The sequence below is a fragment of the Musca domestica genome, unplaced genomic scaffold, assembly GCF_030504385.1.
Source record: "Musca domestica strain aabys unplaced genomic scaffold, Musca_domestica.polishedcontigs.V.1.1 171, whole genome shotgun sequence".
Lineage (NCBI taxonomy): Eukaryota > Metazoa > Arthropoda > Insecta > Diptera > Muscidae > Musca > Musca domestica.
Genome location: NW_026712231.1, coordinates 860254 through 874825, shown reverse-complemented (window position 1 = coordinate 874825; position 14572 = coordinate 860254). Strand labels below are relative to the sequence as shown.

Sequence of the window (14572 nt, the reverse complement as noted above, 5' to 3'; positions counted from 1 at the left end):
ATATAATTTGATACGGCCAAAACGTGCCTCATCGAAATAACCCTAGGTCTCTTTGGAACAAATCCGTTTCGATCTAACGATGTCCGTCCGTCGATCCGTCTGTGTGGCTGGCTGGTGCGCCCTACAACTCTCGAAGGCAGTATCCGATTTGGTCCAAACTTGGTACATCTTAATATTATCATCAAACGTAGAGTTCGGAGATGGGCAATGTCGGTACACTCCTTCCGGTACCTCCCACACAAAAGGTCGACATTTTCAAAGAAAATGTTTTACTGCACAGAGAGAGAAAGGACCATTTGTTTTTGCTCTAACTTTGTAATGTTAAATAATTACAACTCTTAAAAAATCTGATGAAAGAGTCCGGTTGTCTTCAAATTTCACACATCCCAATAATTTTATCAAGGTCTGGTGCTAAGATGGTATATATCGGTTCGCTCCTTTCAGTACCTTCCCCACAAAAGGTCGAAATATCCATGAAACTCATAAACCGCGTAATAAAGATTCTATTCCATTTAGACTTGGCACATTTGATTATTCCCATCAACACAGGATCTGTTAAAAAAAGGTAGAGATCGGACCATTTCTTCTGTTACCTCCCCCACAAAGGGTCAAAGTTTTGAATAACCAAAATAATTGTATAGTCCGTTCTCTTCACGTTTCTCACATCCAATTATCTCTACTAACACAAAATTCGCTGTAAGGGTAGAATATATCGTTCCACTCCTTCTGGTACCTCCCCCACAATGAGTCAACCTTTTTAATATCCATGGAGCTCAACACGAAATTAACATCCAATTTCATTCAGACTTGGCTCATCTCAATCTTTCTATCAGCACAAGATCTGTTATAAAGATGTTAGGGATTGGACCATTTCTTCTGGTACCTCCCCACAATTTCATACTTCACCCAATACCAAATTTAAAACCATTTAGTACTTTTCACTTAGTACACATTTCCAAAAACCAAATTCATTCGTCAACTTTACTTTCCAAACCTTGATTGTCCTACCAAATTTCAAATTCTATGCTATAGCCGCTCACATAATACCACCAAATTGGTGCCATTTTAGAAGTTTAGTACCATTTTTAGTACATTTCGTAACCTTAAAGTTTGAATTTCCAACAACCCTTTGGTATATCTATTCTGCTCTCCATCAGTGAGTCTCATTCCAAATTTCAATTCTGGTTCATTCCGTTTGCCCAAAACAAAGTATTAATTTTTGAGTACATTTCGTACTTGACGTACCCTTTTAGTATGAATTTCCAAAAATTAAGCCTTGTCACGCGTCTTCTCCCCAAGACTGACCTGGTGCAAAATTTCAAGATTCTAGCCGTTTCGTCTGGGAGTTGATTCGCAGTCGGTCAGTCAGTCTGTCAGATATTTCACTAATACCCTTGGAGGTTCAACAAGATAATCCTCGTGTTTTTATCAGCAATATTGCCGAAGACACTTTACATTTTAGGATTCCAAGAAATATTAATCCGAAAAGGGTGTAACATTTTATGAGACTTATAATTATTCAGAAATTTGGTAATTTCTGGGGACGTAACTAGAAGAAGAGATCTGCTATATTCTATTTTTACACCAGATCTTGTGTGGGTCAAACCAAGTCTAGGCTTTTATTTCATATTTTATAAGTGTTTGATTATTCAAAAATTTAAGCCTTTTGTGGGGGAGGTACTTAAAGGTACACCGCTAGTTCGGTGAAACTGTTTAAGCTTTTCGGGGAGAGGTCCCAGAAGAAGTGTTCCGATATTGCATATCTTCAAACTCGATCTAAGATTGGTAAAAGTATTACCATGTAGCAAATTTCTAACGAATCGCATAATCCCTTCGATGGTTATGGTGTATACCAGCCAGCAAGACAATCTGTTTGCCAGATGGATGGACACCGTTAGATCGACTCCAAATGTCCTGAAACGGATGTCGTCCAAAGAGAGAACAGTTATTTCGATGAGGCATATTATTGGATGATAGCTATAAGGCTGATGGCATGATAATAAATTTTTAAATATTTTGCGGGTCGAATTTCTAAAAAGGATCTGCAAGGACTTTCTCACCCATACAAACACAACAATGGAATATTTGGTTTCTGGCCCATAAACCGTTTGTCTTTCATTTCCACTTATTTTTTCGAATTATTATTTAGTTGCAAAACTCAAAACATTTTCAAAACCAGTTGTTGATGCAAATTAGTTTTGGTTTTAAATAACTTCAACCACCAGAACATGTTGTTAATTTAAATTTAGTTACTTTGTTTTAAAGATTTTTTTTTTTTATAAGGAAATCGGCAAATAAAAGTGGTTTGCTCTTTACACAAAAGTAATACCCAGTGACGGGCAGTGCATTTTTTTCGTTTCTTGTTTACCTTGAAAGAGCTGCTGCAATTCTACCAGTCAGTCAATGGATCGATCGATCTGGGAGGTGGGACTGTTATTATTTTTTACTATTGTTGTTGGTAATACTACAAGTTCCTGATTTAACACACACACACAGAGACTTTCTCGAAAAATGATAGTTGATGGCGGTTTCTTGCTTTTTGATGTTGGCGAACGTTAGAGCACAAACCGCTTGTATCGGTTTTTTTCTTTTTTCTATTTTTTGTGGTATTACTGTTGGAGTTGCTGGTTGATCGGTCGGTCGATTTGTCCAACACTTACTTGAATTTTGAAAATAAAATCACGTTTTTTCGCTTAAAAATCAATACCGTCCTAAGCTTGCGAGTCACCGTCAACGACTGAGAGTTGAAGTGCGTTGCTGGTTCGCACCAACTGGCAGGCTGGCTGGTTGGGTTGGCTCACTGGCAGCTGCCTGCCTGACAAGCGTTTAACGTTTATTGCAAGCGTGCGAAGCGACGTCGCAATTTGTATTAACAGAGCAGAAGCATCGCCCGCAACAAACCAGCACAAGCTACTGCTAATCTCTGTTTTCAACTCTGCAGCCAATCTACAGCTGTTTTTTGCTGCCGCCGCTTTCGAAATTCAAAACTAGTCGAAAAAATTCGGTTTCACTTATTTGCGCTCGTTGAGCGTTTACAAAAGTAACGTTAGATGGCAGAGACAGCAAGCCCCAGCCAGTTGATCGCACGACAATTTTTTCTCCGCTGCTACCGGGATCTAGAATCCACTTGTCGAACGTTGGAAGTTTTCCTTTTGCTCCACAAAAATTTCAATGTAGAGCAGTTTTGTTTTATGATCCGCTTGTGGTTTATCTTTTGTTTGGGTGGCTTTTTGTTGTTGTCGTTGTTGCCAATAACACCACAGTAGCAATTTAATGAAACTACAAATTTTCGATTTAACACCGATTAAAACGACATTGATCGGTTATTTTATGTTTTATGGTGGCCAGGTATTATCGCCAAAGAAATAAACAGTTGACGTATTTGGCGGAAAATACAGGGGAACCTACTTTTTAACAAATGAAAAATGCATTATTTAAAATGGCTATAACTCCCTAAATGATGATGATCTTTATAGACCAGCTGGAGGCCCGGTGGTCTCTATAGACCAGCTGAAGGCCGGATGATCCCTATAGACCAGCTGATGGTCAGTGGGTCTCTATAGACCAGCTAATGGTCAGTGGGTCTCTATAGACCAGCTGATGCTCAAATTGTTTTTATAGACCATCTGACCTTCAGCTACCACGTCTAATTGAATTAGGGAAGTTCTACTCTAGGTTCTACTGTGTAGGAGAATTGTCATATTCTACAAAAAAATAAAATAAGTTCGAACCCTTTCATATTTTCTAAAATATCTTTCTCTCTTCCCAGCAAAATGGCCACATCCAAGCCCTCGGTGACTTATGTGGACTACATAACCGATGAAGAATCTCCACCGCCAGAAACACCCAAAAAGAAACGCCTCACCAAGGCCGAGAAAAGGGAACGGAAAATGAAGGCCGAAATTGAGTTCCGCAAAATGGAAATGTATGTAAGTTGGAAAATTAGATTTTCTCCAACAACCATAACTCCAAGATATCCTTTTCAAGGACAACTTGAGACGCGAATTGGCATTGGCCAAACAAAGTTCGTTGCGTGGTCAGGAGGAATGGACGGACATGTGTAGGCAAATCAAATTGGTGCAAATGCAAGAGGAGTTGCAGGTAAGTCCTACATGAGATACCCCTATTAAAAAATTATTCTAAAAAGGTGTACCTCATGTAGTCCTGGGAAGCTAAAACCAATCGGGTCCTAACCCAAAAGGATGATAAAATTGCCTTAATTCTTGAGGAAATCAGGGAAACGGAGGAGATGCACAAACGCAACTTTGGAATGCAATTGAAGATTATGGACTATTTGAGTGGTAAGGAATATTAGACCAGTAGAAGGTCAGATGGTCTCCATAGACCAGCAGAAGGTCAGATGCGCTTTAAAGAGCAGCTAAAGGTCAGGGGGCTATATAGACCAGCTGAAGGTCAGATGGGCTATATAGACCAGCTGGAGGCCAGACGGTCTATATAGACCAGCTGGAGGTCCGGTGGATCTACACAAATCAACTGACAGCTAGATCTTCAGCACGTCTTTTGTTGATCTTCAGCTAGGGTGACGCGCTGACCTGCAGTCAGGCCGAAATGATAAATTCCTTTTTTTCAGACATTTTTAAGGTATTTCAAAATGTCGCCAAACTCCACTACGAAGACCAGGCAGTCGAAGTACTCCTCGACTTTTACAATGAAACCGAAGAAAAGAAGCAAATTGAGGACAGCTACCAGCGAAACTGTGAAAATATTATGCATGCCACAAATCTCGTAACTGCCGAAACCCTACGCGAAGATTTCGAAATTTACCTCGACAAACGAAATGACCAGGTCAATACGGAAATTGAAAAGCGCTATATCCTACGTGATGCCACTGCAAAGAAAATGCAAAAGTTACACAAACAATTATTGCAATTTTTGGATACGATACGAAATGCCTCACTGGATCCGCATAAGGATGAAAGGGTCAGAACGTTAGTGGAACGCCAGAGAACATTTGTGGTGGAATCGAAAAAATTGAATGATACGGAAAGGAAGTTTGGACGCCAACATGAAGATTTGCGGGACGAAATTGTGAATGAAGAAGCGGAAGCTCAGCGCAAAATCAACGATTTAAAATTGGAACAAAAATATTTTTGGACTTGCGTAAAGAAATTGAAGAGAGAATGCAGCGGAACGCTTCGGATATGCATGATAAGTTGAAAATTGTAACCAGCGAGTGTTATGGGATTTCAAAGGTGAGTGCAAGCCATTGATTCCCCCGAGAACGATCTAAGCTTATATAGGCCGCATGGTATTCAACTGGTCTATATATACCGTCTAGGTCTTCATCTCGTCTACATAGACAGTCCGGCCCTCAGCTTGTCGATGAAGACCGTCAGGGCATTAATTGGCCTATATAGACCGCCTGACGTTCAACTTGTCTGTATAAACTGTCTGGCCTTCAACTGATCTATATAGACCGCTGGGCTATCAGCTAGTCTGTATAGACCGCTGGGCTATTAGCTAGTCTATATAGACCGCTGGGCTATCAGCTAGTCTATATAGACCGCTGGGCTATCAGCTAGTCTATATAGACCGCTGGGCTATCAGCTAGTCTATATAGACCATCCGGCCTTCCACTGGTCTATAGAGACCATCCGGCCTTCCACTTGTCTATAGAGACCATCCGGCCTTCCACTTGTCTATAGAGACCATCCGGCCTTCCACTGGTTTATAGAGACCATGCGGCCTTCCAATGGTCTGTAGAGACCATGCGGCCTTCCACTGGTCTATAGAGATCATCCGGCCTTCCACTGGTCTATAGAGACCATCCGGCCTTCAGCTGGTCTATAGAGACCATCCGGCCTTCCACTGGTCTATATTGATCATCCGGCCTTCAGCTGGTCTATGAAGACCATCGGGCTTTCAGTAAGTCTATGGAGATCATCCGGTCTTCAGGTGGTCTATATTGATCATCCGGCCTTCAGCTGGTCTATGAAGACCATCCAGCCTTCAGCAGGTCTATAGAGCCCATCCGGCCGTCAGCTGCTCTATGGAAACCCACTGACCTTCTAGCTGGTCTATGGAGACCCACTGACCTTTCAGCTGGTCTATGAAGGCCCACTGACCTTTCAGCTGGTCTATGAAGGCCCACTGACCTTCAGCTCGCCTATAAAGACTCCCTGACCTTCAGCTCGCCTATATAGACTCCCTGACCTTCAGCTCGCCTATATAGACTTCCTGACCTTCAGCTCGCCGATATAGACTTCCTGACCTTCAGCTCGCTTATATAGACTCCCTGACCTTCAGCTCGCCTATATAGACTCCCTGACCTTCAGCTCGCCTATATAGACTCCCTGACCTTCAGCTCGCCTATATAGACTCTCTGACCTTTAGCTCACCTATAAAGGCTCTCTGACCTTCAGCTCTATAACGTCTCCCTGACCTTCAGATCGTCTATAAGGACTCCCTGACCGCCAGCTAGCCTATAAAGGCTGTCTGACCCTCAGAATACGTATAAAGGCTCCCTGACCTTCAGCTCATCTCTTAAGGCTCTCTGACCTTCAGCTGGTCTATAACGTCTCCCTGACCTTCAGCTCGTCTATAAGGACTCCTGGACCTTCTGCTCGCCTATAAAGGCTGTCTGACCCTGACCTTCAGCTCGACGATAAAGGCTTCCTGGCTTTCAGCCAAATTTATAACCTCTACCAGGAAAAAATACTTTCCATCCAGTTCATGTCTCGCCTTGCTTATCTATTAATATCTCTCTCTCCCTCTTTTTAATTTCTCTTCAATTCTCCTCCCGTTAGAATAAATTGAGATAATCTTTCTTTCTCTTTCTAGGACTATCAGAAACTGCAAAAATATGGCGATCTCTTACTCTCCCTTGCAGCAAATTGTCGCAAACTTCAAACCGAATCGGAAAAAGTAGTTCCCTGGGGAGACTTTCGTGAAATGGAATCCGCAGATATACCACAGGAAGATTTCGTACTTCAAACCATCGATCTTCAATCCCATGTAGATTTAAATGAAGATGAGTTGAAAAGACAAATTGAACTGATGCAAAATTTTTGGCAGCGCCAATCGATTGCCGAGGCTCAGGCCATCATATTGGAAAAACGGAAACAAGAACTGCTCCAGGAGAATCAAATTTATATCGAAAAAATCAAATCCCTTAGTAAAACAGATAATGTTGAGGATTTGCGTAAGGCTTTACATGTTCAATGTGTGCTGGAGGAAGAACCTCAATGTCCTGGTTTCAAGAAATCTTAGATCTTCACTATTTTTAAAAATATTTTTTTTATAAAAAATACACATTTTATGTTTTTGGATTGAAATGGAAAACATCAAAGGAGAGAATTTTATAAAAACCCACAGCCCAATCTTTTTCGTGTGCAAAGCGACTGGGATGTTGGTGATAATATTCCAGCGAATTCTCGGAACAATCTCGGCGAAATCGTATAAAAATTTCGGCAAATATAATGCGATGGGGTGTGGAGATGACTTCTTGTGTTAGACGCAAATCTGCATCCAGAAATTGCAAAATTCGATTGACTTCGACAAGTTCTTCTATGGAATCGAAATCTTTGGTATTTCGTAGGCCCACAAACATCATGTCAATGAAACAGTATTTGCGACCTATTTTCAAAGGAGAGATAACTTCATGGATTATTTTTCTATTAAACATTTGTTGATCTTACCATAATTAACTTTCGTAACCACCTTCATTGGTATGGCCCTTCGTATGTGTTCGGTATCAAATCGCACCAACTTCAGTCGCACATCATCCCTTGAGAGCATCATGTCTCGCGTGATTTGTTGATATCCCAAGGGTGTGGTGAATTTACTAATGCTGGTCAAGTTTTGATTGCGTATTATGTCGGTTAAAACCACCGCCGCCTGAAAGTAGGCAATATATTTTTGGAGAGATTATTGAAATGGTTAGTATAGAAATCAAAGAAAGCCAAGTGAAAAAGCATTCGGTATCACCGAATTTAATTTGAGATATTCGTACCGAATTATTTTTATGTCATATTTTCAGAGTGTTTACTACTCTATACAGTCGAATATTTCTCCGAATATTGTATGAGATGACAACACTGTGCGACAAAAAAAAATAAACCAGTAAAGAAAGTCCTAAAGTCGGGCTGCGCCGACTTTATTGTTATAATTGAATTCGTTTATTGAACTGAAAAAAACTGAGAATACATATTTGACAACAAACATATTGATATCAAAGCCTATTAAGATTATGTTAATAATATTGGACAAAGTGTTTTATGCTAAAGTACAATATTTGATTCAATTCTCAACACTCTACCTGAATTAAATATTTCTTACATTATAATTACAAAACAATACAAGTTGGAAACTAAGCAATGCCAAAAACTCCTTTAAAATATTCCAACTTCTGTGGAGTTACTGCCTTGGTAAAAACGTCAGCAACCATTTCTTTTGTTGAAAGATACTTCAAAGATATTTCATTGTTGTCAATTTTCTGTTTGATAAATTTGGCTTTAATATCCACATGCTTTGTCCTTGACGAATACTTGTTATTTGTAGCCACTTGTATAGCTCCTTTGTTATCACAATACAAAACCATGTTGACATTGTTGTTGGGATTGAGTTCTTTTTCTAGTCGTTTCAACCAAACAGACTCCTGTATAGCTGCAGTTATTGCCATGAACTCAGCTTCCGTTGAAGATAGTGCCACCGTTTTTTGTCTTTTTGTGGACCAGGATATTGCTGCTGATTGAAAAATAAAGACATAACCAGTTGTCGAATGGCGGTCGTCCAAACTTCCAGCCCAATCTGCATCGCAATAGCCGGTAATATCTTCTTCTAAATTTTTCTTATAGATGAGCCCTTGTTCTATAGTTCCTTTGAGATAACGCATTATTCTTTTTACAGCTTCCCAATGCGCTCTACCAGGATTTATTCCGAATCGGCTCAGGATATTCACAGCATAGTATATATCAGGGCGCGAAACCTGAGCAGCGTACAACAAGCACCCAATAGCTTCCATATACGGTGTTTTCGACATTTTTTTCCTTTTCAACTTCGGTTTTAGGGGACATACTTTCGTATAACTTCTTATTATAGTCCATTGGAGTTGAGGAAGGGTTACAGTCATTCATTCCGAAACGTGTCAATACATCTGATATGTACTTAGACTGATCAATTTTGATTCCATCTTCAGTTCGGGATATTGTCATACCAAGAACATTAGACACTTCCCCCATGTCTTTCATTTTAAATGTTCTTGAAAGTGTATTCTTGACAGAATTTATTTCGTTTTCGTCATTGGAGAATATAATTACATCATCTACGTATATTGCAATATAAATCTTCTTTTCATCTGTCACCTTTGAATATACGCATTGATCCACTTCTCCTTGTACAAAACCCATATCGATAAGTTCCTTGTTTATGGTTTCATTCCATACTCTCCCAGATTGTTTCAAGCCGTATATGGATCTGTTAAGCTTACAGACTTTATTAGAAGCATCACGGAAACCTTCGGGTTGTTCCATATATATGGTTTCTTTTAAAATCCCGTTTAAATAAGCGCTAACGGCATCCATCTGATGAATCTTCATGTCATATTTTGCTGCCAATGCTGCTAAATACCTTATTGATTCATACCGAACAACTGGAGAGAATGTTTCCATATAATCGATACCTTCAGTCTGTGTAAATCCCTTTGCGACTAGTCTTGCTTTCCATCGCAACGTGTTTCCATTGGAATCTTGCTTGGTCTTGAACACCCATTTTGACTTCAGAGCTTTGCATCCTTCAGGAAGTTGAACCAAAGTCCAAGTATTATTGACTTTCAAAGAATTCATTTCATCTTGCATGGCTTTTTTCCAATGTTCAGAATCTTCAGACGACATTGCCTGTTTTATAGTCTGGGGGTCTGAAGAAACATATTCTATTGCAGAAAATGCCGTTGATCGTTGATTACGGTTTGCTATCCTTTCTGATCTTCTAATATTTTCAGACGTTGGTATTGGTCGTGAATTACATTGATTTGGTTCCCATTCTTCATCATTTGGGTCCACATAGCCATTGTTATCAAAACATTCTGAATCCAAAAACTCACTATCAGTTTCAGAATCACTACGAGGCTCATTTTGAATTACATTATTGCCATCCAATTCGGTTGACTCCATATTCGTTGATACATTATTCACTGTTTGGTTCAAAACATTATCCATTTCTTCATCTGGAGATTGAATTAGCAAAGGATTGTACAGATTAGAAGATGGCGTTTCAATGTTTGAGTGAACATTTTCAAGAAATACCACGTCACGGCTAACAATTATTTTTTGATCACTTGGATCAAATAATCGATACGCTTTACTTTCCGTGCTGTATCCAACCATGATACATTCTAATGACTTTGGATCAATTTTAGATCTTCGTTGTTTTGGTACATGGACCAAAGCTGGACATCCGAAGACTCTAAGATGCTTCAAATTTGGTTTTCGACCCGACCATAGTTCTTCGGGACATCCTTCATTTCCTCGGCATGGCACTCTATTTATCAAGTACGATGCGGTAGAAGCAGCTTCTGCCCAAAAACGTTGATCTAATCCACTGTCGATAAGCATACATCTTACCCTTTCTATAATCGTCCTATTTATTCGCTCGGCTACACCATTTTGCTCGGGTGTATATGGACATGTTTTTTGATGTATTATTCCACTTTTTTTCAAGAATTCAGAAAAATGTTTGCCGGTGTACTCACCCCCATTATCCGATCGTAGAATCTTGATTTTTTTAGAACACTGGTTTTCCACTAAAGCCTTGAATTCTAAAAATTTCGGAAATACCTCAGACTTTTTCTTGATTGGATAGACAAACAGTTTTCTTGAGTAGTCATCCACAAATGTCAACAAAAAACGAGCTCCCGAGAACGAACTTTCTTTTAGTGGACCAACAACATCCGAATGAATAATTTCCAATAGCTCTTTGGCTTGAGTACCGACTTCTCTACTCACTTTTCGGGTTTGCTTTCCCTTCACGCAGACAACACATGGTTCAGAACATTCTTTGCCAAAATTTATGCCAACATTTGCGCTCTTGACATCACCCAGTTTCGCATTACAGATATGCCCCATCCTTCGGTGCCACAAATTGAAATCATTGGCCATGGTAAAAGCTTTACCCTTTTCCTCTTTCGAATTGCATTCTAACCGGTACAATTGATTCTGCGCAGTTGCCGTTGCTATAACACGTCCATTTTTATCAGAAATGCGGCATTTTTCACCTTCAAAAGTCACCCTTTTTCCATTCTTAGCCATTTGTCGAACGGAGAGTAAGTTGGTACACAAATCTGGAACATACTCCACGTCTTTGATTGTAACACATCTCTTATTTTTTCCAGAGCCAACTTCAATATCAACATATCCAATGGAGTCCACTACGAGTTCATGCTTATTCGCAATAATCACCTTTTTATTAAAAACATCACGGATGTTGTACATGTGGTTCTTCTCATTCGTCATGTGGTTGCTTGCTCCACTATCAACGTACCAGGCATTTAAACAATCTGAACTTGAAGTGGATTCCGTAGCTTTTGCACACGCGCTCACATCGGTAGTTGTAGCAAATAAAACATCCGACTTCTTTTCATGCTTCCTTGTAGCTCCATTGTCATTTGGCTTCAATTTGCTGGGACAATTTCTTGAGATGTGTCCAAGTCCACTGCAATTGTAGCATTTGATTTGCTTCTTACCTTTCTTGATACCTTTAGATTGTAACGCCGATTCTTTTTCTGGAGCTCGATCGAATTTCGCATCTTGAAGTAGAACATTCTTCACCTTATCCACCGTCAATTTCTCCTTGGTATTTTCCACGGCCATCACAAGCGGTTTAAAGTCATCCGTTAATCCAGCTAACATTAGAGATGCAGTCAACTCATCGTCAATGTTTAAGCCAGCATTTTTCACTTTAATAGCCACTATAACGATGTCATTGACGTATTCCTGAATGGATCCATAGTTCTGTAGCTTGATGTTCACAAATTGCTTCAGCAATTCAACTTTTCTGGTAAGGCCCGTATCTTCGTACGCATTCATCAATGCACTCCAGGCATTTTTCGCGGTAGTTGAAGTTGCAATGTGGCCGTAATTGTCTGGTTCAATCATCAATGTTATCTCGGCTAAAGCTCTCGCATTCAATTCAGCATCAGCGGTATTATCAACACATGCCTTCCAGCACCCTTTAATGACCAGATATGATTGCGCTTGCCTCTTCCAAACATCAAAGTTTTCGCGTCCACGCAATCTTTCTAGCGGAAAAGCTATGTTATTACCAGCCATTTTAATTTTTTTTCACAAACGTCACTAGTTTTCAATATTAAAAAATGTATCTATTTTGTTTTGCCGAATATTTTTTTCAAACGTGACTAAGGCCCATAACCTGTTATAATTGAATTCGTTTATTGAACTGAAAAAAACTGAGAATACATATTTGACAACAAACATATTGATATCAAAGCCTATTAAGATTATGTTAATAATATTGGACAAAGTGTTTTATGCTAAAGTACAATATTTGATTCAATTCTCAACATTTATGATATCCTACACCACTTTGCTTATTTAGTAGAGTTTCACATAACAATTAAAAGTTTTTATGGGAGAATTTAATACACGCTATGATTATAATTTAAATTTCAAAGGACTAAATATGCCGAAGCATTTTTATCTTTAAAATTCGGAATTGTATTGCCCATTTGGTGCAAAATTAATTTGAAATCAGATAAAGATATATATGGGAGCTATATCCAAATCGGAACCGATCTCGATAAAATTTGGCAAAGATATTTCTGAGCTGTATTTGATATATTTCCCTGAATAACGTTGTTACGGAGTGCATATTACGGCTGTGGCTAATAAATACAACAAATCGGATGAACAATATATTTGGGAGCTATAGCTATATCTGAACCGATCTTCACCAAATTTGGCATACTGGCTCCTAGACTCAATTCGGTCGCATGTTCCCAATTCCATCCTATTTGGGCAAATATTAGACATTTGGTGTACAATAAATCGGACGAAGTTATATATGGGAGCTATATCCAAATCGGAACCGATCTCGAAAATATTTAGCAAATGTATTTCTGAGCTGTATTTGATACATTTCCCCAAATAATGTTGATACAGAGTGCATATTACGGCTGCGGAGGACAAAAATAACAAATCGGATGAACAATATATATGGGAGCTATAGCCATATCTGAACCGATTTCGTTCAAATTTGGCAATTTCGGATTGATATTACAAGTTTGGTGCACAATAAAAGGCAAATCGGATGAAGATATATATGGGAGCTATATCTAAATTTTCTCCAATTTCAATAGGGTTCGTCCTTGGGCCAAACAAATGATTTGTGCAAAATTTCATCTGGATAGGGCAATAAATGCGAACTGTACTTTGTTTACAAAAATACATGGACAGACGGACGGACATGCATAAATCGACTCAGAATGTGATTCTATGCAGATCATCAAAAGGAACTATGGGTCTATCTCGTTTCCTTTTGCCTGTTACAAACAAATGCCAAAATCCCAAAAGACCTCATTATTAACTCGCTTGAAAATATTCCTCGTATTTTTATCTGCAAAATTGCCGAAAGCACTATATACCTGAAATGCACGAATTCTGAGGAATCTAAATTCGAAAATTTCCAAAAGTTTAAAATTGGGGGAACTTGTCTCCTATATTTTTAGTTTTTTATGTTAACTTTAAAACCGGCGATAAACGTGTCTTCTTTTTTAGCTCTACTTTCATAATCTGCTGGATTTTCCCCATAATTCCTTGTAATTATTATTTATGTCGTACAGTGTTATTATTATGGCCTACAATATTCGGTGGTCATTCAAAAGCAATATTCGGCTGTACGACGTACTAAACACATTATGTTTTAGAACTCTTGGTTGTGTGCTTGACTAACTAAAACTATAAGTTAGTCAATTCAACAACCGTGACTACCCATTATTTACACTCTCAGTTACCCCATTGCTATTGTGAATTGTCATTCATTTGAAAAACCAACCAAACACATATTGTGCCCGCCTTTGAAATTACCTTCTTGGCACCACGAATAAATTCCTCTTCGACAAATTCGCGATCCCAAAACATTTGCATTTTCATCAAATTGAACCGGGCCTTCCAATACGTCCAGGGATTATTCAAATACACCAATGTGGGTATGACTTTGCGACGCCGTTGATTCAACTCCATTTGACGTTTCCATTGATGATTTCGGCGATTCGACTTGGAGTTCAGAGAATTTTGAAATTTTCGTAGCAGGAGAGGATGATGGGTTATAAATTTATTTAATTCATTGCCAAATTTAAAATTACTTGAAATTTTTATAAACATTTTTTTGTGAATTGAAATTTTTGTTTTTAAATTTTTTTGAAGTTATTTAAATTTTGAAGGAAAATGGGAACCAAATGCCAAAAAGAATTAAAGAGTTGCCAAATAATTTTTACGTAGAAGATCTCTTAAATGGGTTGAAAAGGGCTCTTGAAAGTGGTTTCTAATTGTCTACACCTTTTTCAGTTATAATTGATTCATTTCGAATTATTTTATTTGTT

General features: G+C 38.8%; 2 protein-coding genes across 2 annotated transcripts; one reads left to right on the top strand and one right to left on the bottom strand.

Moving 5' to 3' along the window:
- Positions 1-3773: 3773 nt before the first annotated feature.
- LOC101894883 (dynein regulatory complex subunit 2) lies at positions 3774-7230 on the top strand. The gene is made up of 6 exons (XM_059120717.1): positions 3774-3929; positions 3988-4101; positions 4163-4301; positions 4592-5074; positions 5128-5213; positions 6802-7230. Exons 1-6 carry the CDS (start codon positions 3774-3776, stop codon positions 7228-7230), a joined length of 1407 nt encoding a protein of 468 aa, XP_058976700.1.
- Positions 7231-7276: 46 nt separating this feature from the next.
- On the bottom strand, positions 7277-14352 carry LOC131801775 (uncharacterized). Its single transcript, XM_059120716.1, has 3 exons — positions 14058-14352; positions 7659-7857; positions 7277-7596 (listed from the first exon to the last, which is right to left on the bottom strand). The coding sequence occupies exons 1-3, from the start codon at positions 14211-14213 to the stop codon at positions 7277-7279; spliced, it is 675 nt and encodes a 224-aa protein (XP_058976699.1). The 5' UTR covers positions 14214-14352.
- Between the last annotated feature and the right edge of the window lie 220 nt (positions 14353-14572).